Source organism: Propithecus coquereli, unplaced genomic scaffold (assembly GCF_000956105.1).
Source record: "Propithecus coquereli isolate 6110/MARCELLA unplaced genomic scaffold, Pcoq_1.0 Scaffold153, whole genome shotgun sequence".
NCBI classification, from domain to species: Eukaryota; Metazoa; Chordata; class Mammalia; order Primates; family Indriidae; genus Propithecus; species Propithecus coquereli.
The window spans coordinates 2,339,788-2,347,054 of NW_012139747.1; the positions used below are offsets into that span (position 1 = coordinate 2,339,788).

The following is a 7,267-nucleotide window of genomic DNA, read 5'->3' on the forward strand; positions in this document are numbered from 1 at the left end:
ACAAATAGAGTCAAACAAAATGATTCCTATAGTGTTATCATCACAATTTTGAACAAAAAATGTTAAAGTAACCTTCACAGGCATGCTGAGCACAGAGTATGAGATGATATTAAAGCCTATGTCTCAATACTGTTAGGCAGGCTAACAGTATGATAGTTACGTTTTGCAAACAAAGAGATATTTATAAAACAATTTAAGGATGAAATATGTTGAGGATTTGCTTTAAAATACTATAGGAAAAAATCGAGATGCATGAGATAGATGAAAAAAATTATCAGTTATTGGAGCTGGATGACAAGTTCATATGGGCTATTTACAATGTTCTATGTACTTTTATTCTAAGAACTTCTCAAAATTAAAAATTACTTTAAACTCTGGACTCCAATGTGTACTTTTATAGTTTCATAATAAAATGACCCCAATTGAACACTTAGCAACAGCAAAAACATCTCTGTAATCAACTACAAAACCAAAAATTAACTCTGATCCCCTTTCTGCTTCAATTAATGATATTCTATTCTGTCTGAAGCTTTATCAAGTGTACAAAATGTTCCAGGATCACAGAATAAAGTGTGTCTTCCTCTGAAAGGCATGCTACTGCTGGACTGTGGCCAATAGAATCAGCCTTCTGTGGATAAAAAAAACAGCCTTCAAACACTGCATGCACTAAAGACCAAAGGCCCAAGGAAAGTCAGGAAGAACAAAGTGGTTACCAGGGAGGAATTCTGCCAGCTGAGAGCTTGCCCTTCTGCCCTTCACACAAGAGTCTGTTTGCAACTGAGACTGGGTTCTTGATTCCTATAAAACAAAATGGCAGAAAAAGAAATCAGAAATGTCTTCAAGTTTCCCATTCGGTTTTGTGGTTGTTTCCGTAAAACAACTTTAATATATGTGTATCAAATAATACTAATAAAAGCCCTTAATAATCATCAACAATAAGAGTCAAATCAAAAAATGTATGAATAGCTAGTAAATGCAAGATAAGAATAAAAAATGTACATTCTCATGTTTTACCATGTGCTACAGCAGCAAAGACTGAATTTGAAACACTACATATTTTAATTAGGTTCCTTTTTAATAAATTTCAGACTAGAGTAGAAAAAAATGAACTGAAAATATGGTACTTTCCTACTCTTAAAACTAAATACATGCTCCAGGCATTTATTAACCACAAAACCATGAATTTCCTTTGAAGAATAAACATGATTATAAACCACTTCAAATTGACCTTGGAGAGAATAATTAATGGGGAAAGATAAGCCAAAAATTTTAAATGTCACCTAAAAGAGAGACAGAATAGAGAAAAAGTCCTTCAAATTGACTAAGGGGGGAAAAGAAGCCAAGTATATACAAGATTATAACCTAAAATGTGGTTAAGACTATTTCCAGGAGGCTAACCAGTATGTACAAATTAGATGACAGTGCTTCTCTGGGAGGACAGTATTAGTGAGATTGTCAGGATAAAAATGGCAATGGCAAATATGACGATGATGACGATGGTAGCAGACAATGAAAGTAATTAGTACCTACTATGCACCAGGCCCAGTGCCAAAGTCTTAAATGTATCAGATGATTTAATTGATCCCTCAACTCTTACCACATGGTGACACTCATGAATTCTGTATGATTAATGAGGAAATTTTATACAGAGGGTTAAGTTGCCTGTCCAAGATCACAGAGCCGAGATTTTAACACAGAGGTAGCTAATGCCAGAGACCATGCCCTTAACCACTAATCTGTGGATGCCTCTCAGGACACTATTAATACAAAAAAAAAAAAAAAATTCAGCAGTGGGATATAAAGAGACTATAAAAACTTAAATTAAGGCCACCAGAGTGACTCAGAGCAAAACTAATTGCAGAAGTTTAGCTAACTTGCCAAAAACCTCTGCCATAAGAAGTACGAAATATCAAATAAAGGAAAAGCCCAGATCAGATCCATATACTAGTTCTTAACACATAATATATTTCAGAATATGATGATTCAATATTATAAATAATTTCCAAATAACTTCTAAATTCAAATCTATAAATTCTCCATCAAAACCTGAAAAGGATTTCTATGATGTATGAGAAGCTGACTCTGAATCAAGAAAAAAAAATTTTGAGAAAGAAAAATGAAGATGTATTCACCCTGCAAGATACCGTTTCCTATTCAAAGATATTGTAGTGAAAAGAGTGTGGTTTGAATACAAAACAAGCAAATATATCAATGGAATAGAATAAAGCTGAAGTTCAGAAACAGATACATGTGAATTTGGGTATTTAATATATAATACACAAAGTATTTCAAATCAGTGGGAAAAGGATAAACTATAAACAAGAGGTAGAAAAAACAGAATGAAAAGCACAGAAGTCAAACTACTTTATAACAGTCCCAGTTATCAGTTCATTGCTTCTCAGCTACAAATTCACCCTTTGTTGCCTGATTTGTAAAAATGGATATGGGCCCTTTAAACATGTTTCCTTTACCAGATAGCACAATGGTAAGCTCTGTCAGTAGAGGGCACTGAAAAACATGGTCGCTTGCTCACCAGGCTTCAAGATTTGGCCCAGGTGGCATTCTCCACTGCTGAGTGCCCACAGGGAGCAGCTTTCCCCAGCATTTGGCCACCACATGTTTTCTCCAGTTCCTGATTTGGGCCACCGCGGCATAGCTGAGAGCCCCAGAAAAAACGAGACTGTACCCTGGTCAAGGTCACTAATCCCCACACCCTCTCCTCAGCCCCATAGGCACACATACATAGCAAGTGTTCCATGGGGATGGCCGTGCAGTAAGGAAAAGCCCAATCTTTATCCTGCTCAGTGGAGGTTCAATTCCCATGGACTCTTTTTTTTTTTTTTTCCTGGATTCAGGGTACACTCCAACCCATGCACTCTTGACCTCTCTGTGCCACCTACCAGCCTGAGTTCATCTTTGCCCCCACAGGACTGGTCCTGCTCACAGTGGCTGTAGACCAGCTCTGGCCTGGGTAATCCAGTAACTTTTCTGACATACAGTGGGCTGCAACACACCTTTTGCAATGAAGTCTGAACTCAATTGCAAGTCTATCCTTCCTTGGGTATTCTCCTTCTGCCCTAGGATACACCTTGAGTTCTCCTATCTTTATATAGTTACTCTCCTATTACTGCTTAATAACTCTTTATATTAAACTTCTATTTAAACTATTGTGTGGTTTCTGCCTCCTAGTTTGACCCAGACTGATAAAACAAACTTGGACAAATTACTAAATCTCTCCTGTGTCTCATTTTCTCATCTGTAAAAGTGATAAAAGCATAGATCTCAAGTGTATTGTGAGAACTAAATGATTTAATATATGTAAACCACTACAGAACAATGCCTAATATGTTATATTCAGTAAATAAATGGCAGTTACTATTAGTAGTAGCAGTAAATAAATTATGTAGGGAGAAATTTTTAGTCATTTCAGAAAAAACAATGCATTTGAGAGGTAAATGAAAAATAAATTATAAACATATTAGAAGAAAACATTGGCAACTATGTTTATAAATTATGAGAGAGAAAAACTTACAAAAGCCACAAAAGGGAAAGTAATAAGTTTAACAAATAAAAATTTTACATTCCAATGTGATAAAGAATATTATAAACAGAGTTAAAAGGCAAGCCACAAAAGAGGTATTAATAGGCAGTTCCCAGAGAAATGCTAATGACCTTTAAACATACGAATTTTTTTAAAATAACAATAAAACTTCATAATAAAGGAAATGAAAATTAAAACTAATTGAAATACCCTTTCTTATGTATCACAAAAATCAGAAAAAATATAAAAGATCAGAACAAATGAAAAATCAAATTGACCTAATTGACATACATACAGCACCGTACCCAAAAACCGCAGAATCAATACACTTTTGAAGTTCACATGGAATGTTACCGAAACAGAATATAAGCTGGGTCTCACACCATAAAGCAAGTCTCAAAAAGTTTGAAGGGACTGGAATCACATCTAGCATATTCTCTGACCACAGCAGAATTAAACTAGAAATCAATAATGAAAGCTAACTTAAAATGTCTTTAGGCAAATAAATTTGACGCATATGAAATAGACAAATTCCTTGAAAAACACACATGAATAAAAGAAAATACAGATAATCTTATAAATGTTAAAGATTGAATCGTATTTTTTAAAACTTCCCACAAAGAAAACCCCATTAATTTGGAATAATTGATGAATTCTTCTAAACAATTAAAACGAAATCATTCCAATCATACACAAACTCTTTCAAAGAACAGAGAAAAAAACAATCCCCAACTCATGAAGCCAGCCATAACAGGGTACAGATACAAACCATTACAAGTAAAGTCACTTAATTTACCAACACAATTCTGTGAGGAAAGGACCACCTTTTCAATAAAGGGCAATGAACCATTTGGATACTCATATGAGAAAAAATAAATAAATGTTGACCCCCATTCTCATATACACAAAAATTAGTATGAGCTGGATAAGAAAGCTAAATATGAAGGGTAAAAACAATAAAGTTACTAAAAGAAAACAATGGAGACTACCTTCGTAACTTTGGATAGGCAGAAATTTCTTAAAACACAAAATGAATTAACCGTAAAAGAAAAGGCTGATAACTTAAACATCATTAAAATTAAAAACTTGAGCAACAGCAACACAAAATAGCAGCCACCATGGGCTCGAACAATTTATGAAAACCAAATATACAGCCTTAAAATAGAATATGGACCTAAATACCCAGAAGCACTCCCCTTTGTAAGATTTGTAACAAAAATTAATATGAATGGAGTTAATAGTTCTAATAGAGTGGTGGATCCAAGAGGCATATCAGTGCTAGCAAAATGGCACAATTCATATAGCATCAAAGTTGTCTTGCAAGAACCTCGGAGCCTAATGATGTCTTAAGAAAATATGAAACTCCCTCAGCCACCTGAAGGACAGTGTTACGGCAATTAATCAAGAAGAAAAACCACAGGCCCTTCCCCTTAACCCCCATTCAATTTAAGCAGTCTTCATTTTCCGCAGTAGTAGAATTTTCTAGATACGTCTTATAGACCTCAAAGTACTGGAAAGGAAGCTCCCATTCAAAAGCAATTTATCTTAAGATACTGTAAATGATACTTAAATAAACAAATAAATAAATAAATATTTAAAACTTCTATTCATCAAAAGACATTAATATTTTATATTAACATTAACATTTTAATTTGGAAAAAATCTCTAAGACATCCTAAAGTAAAAAGTTTCATAATAACAAATACATTTATTTTTTAAGAAACAACTATATACACAAAATAAAACTATGTCTCTATTACATAAAAATAAAGATAAAGGCACTGGATTTTCACTAGTTACACCCAGGAGGAGAAGAGGACGAGAAGGAAAGATTTAGAGGATCAAAGGTAAATTTTATTTATTTCACCTGAAATTTCGTACAATGAAAATATGTTTTGATTAGTTTAAATAAATTATAAAATATAATATTCTAAGTCAAGTTTTAAATGTCTGTAATTTCTTGAAGGGATGAAGCAGAATGATCAAATTCTAACTCAAAACTAGGAGACAGGGTGCTTTGTTGTTTTCTTTAAAACTATTCATAGCCAAGAGTTCATGTTTTAAATTTAGTAAAAGAAGAAAAACATTTGTTTTCAATACCATGCAAGAATGGTGTAAAAGACTGGACTAAGTCTTTAGAAGGCATGAAATGGAAATATGCATAGTTTTTCAAAGAATAGAGATAGCATGTCTTAATGCCCACATACCACTCAGTGCTCCAACTGCTCCAAAATTTAAGGATTTTCCATCCATTATGCTGGCATCACACTCAATTTCACCTAAGAGATTTAGATTAGATCCCATTCCAGCATTTGTAAAAGGAGAATCCTGAAAGACAAAAACAAAAATTAAAATACCATTAGTTTTAAAGAATTAATGCCAATCCTTCATAAACTCTTCCAAAAACTAGGTAAAAGAACACTTCCCGACTATTGTATGATGCCAGTACCACCCTGATATCAAAACACGACAAAGATATCATGAGAAAAGCAAACTACAGATCAATACATCTTATAAATATTGACAAAAAAATCATCAAAGAAATACCAGCAAATGAAATTCGGCAAAATAGTAAAAGGATTATACATTACAAACAAGAGGAAAGCAAGGCTGGTTTAATATCTAAAAATCAATCAACATAATGCCCTATATTAATAAAGGATAAAAAACAAGATCTTATCCATAAACACAGAAAATAGCATCTGACAAAATCTAACACCCTTTCATAAGAAAAACATTCAATAAATTAGATATATTAATAGAAAAAAATTTCCTTAACATTAATGATAAAGGGCATCTATGAAAAGTCCAGAGCTAGCATCATAATGAGTAATGAAAGACTGGATGCTTTCCCCTAAAATCAGGAATGAAACAGAGGTATTCGCTCTCACTAATTCTATTCAACAATATATTATACAACTAACCAGACATTTAGGGGGAAAAAGGAAATAAAGAAAGAGCATCTAGATTGGAAAGGAAGAAGTAAAATTCTATTTCAAGATAACATGATCTTGTATATAGAAAATACTGAGGACTCCACTAAAAAACTATCAGAACTAATAAATAAGTTTAACAAGGTTGCAGGATACAAGATCAATATGCAAAAATCAATAGGATTTCTACAGATTAGCAATGAATAATCTGAATATAAAATTAAGAAAATAATCTCATTTACAATAACATCATGTTCACTTTGGCAGCACATACAATAAAATTGAAGCAATACAAAGAAGATTACCACGGCCCCTGCACAAGGATGACAAGCAAATTCATCAAGCATGCCATATTTTTGAACTCAAGCAAACCAGCAAGAAAAAAACAAATAAACCCATTAAAAAGAGAAAAAGAAAAAGTCTAAGTAAATGTGAAGATATAAAAAACTTTTCTTTCATTTTCTAAACACTTTAAAAGATAATTGTTTAAAGCAAAAATAACAGTGTATTGTGGGGTTTATAACAAATACAGGTACAAACTGTAAGGCAAAGGTAAAACAAAGATTGGCAGGGGTAAATGGAAGTATATTGTTATAAGGCTCTTACATTATACAGGAAGGCTTATAATATGATTTGCAAGTAGACTGTGATGATCCAAAGATAGTTTTTGCAAACAGTATAGTAACTAAAAAATAAAGTGAAGAAGTGTAGAATAGTGGACATAAAATCCTCAAAAGCAGAAAAAGAAATGAGAATCAAGTAGAGATGAAACCAATAGAAAGCAAATAGTAAG

At 33.0% G+C, this 7,267-nt stretch overlaps 1 protein-coding gene across 1 annotated transcript in view; it reads right to left on the bottom strand.

Moving 5' to 3' along the window:
• TASP1 (taspase, threonine aspartase, 1) overlaps positions 1–7,267 on the bottom strand; it is a 370,289-nt gene that overhangs the window by 312,179 nt on the left and 50,843 nt on the right. Inside the window, exons 4-5 of the mRNA XM_012640422.1 lie at positions 5,749–5,869; positions 714–798 (exon numbers count right to left, since the gene is read on the bottom strand). Of these exons, the coding sequence (XP_012495876.1) occupies positions 714–798; positions 5,749–5,869 (206 nt within the window). The remainder of the gene's footprint in view (positions 1–713; positions 799–5,748; positions 5,870–7,267) is intronic.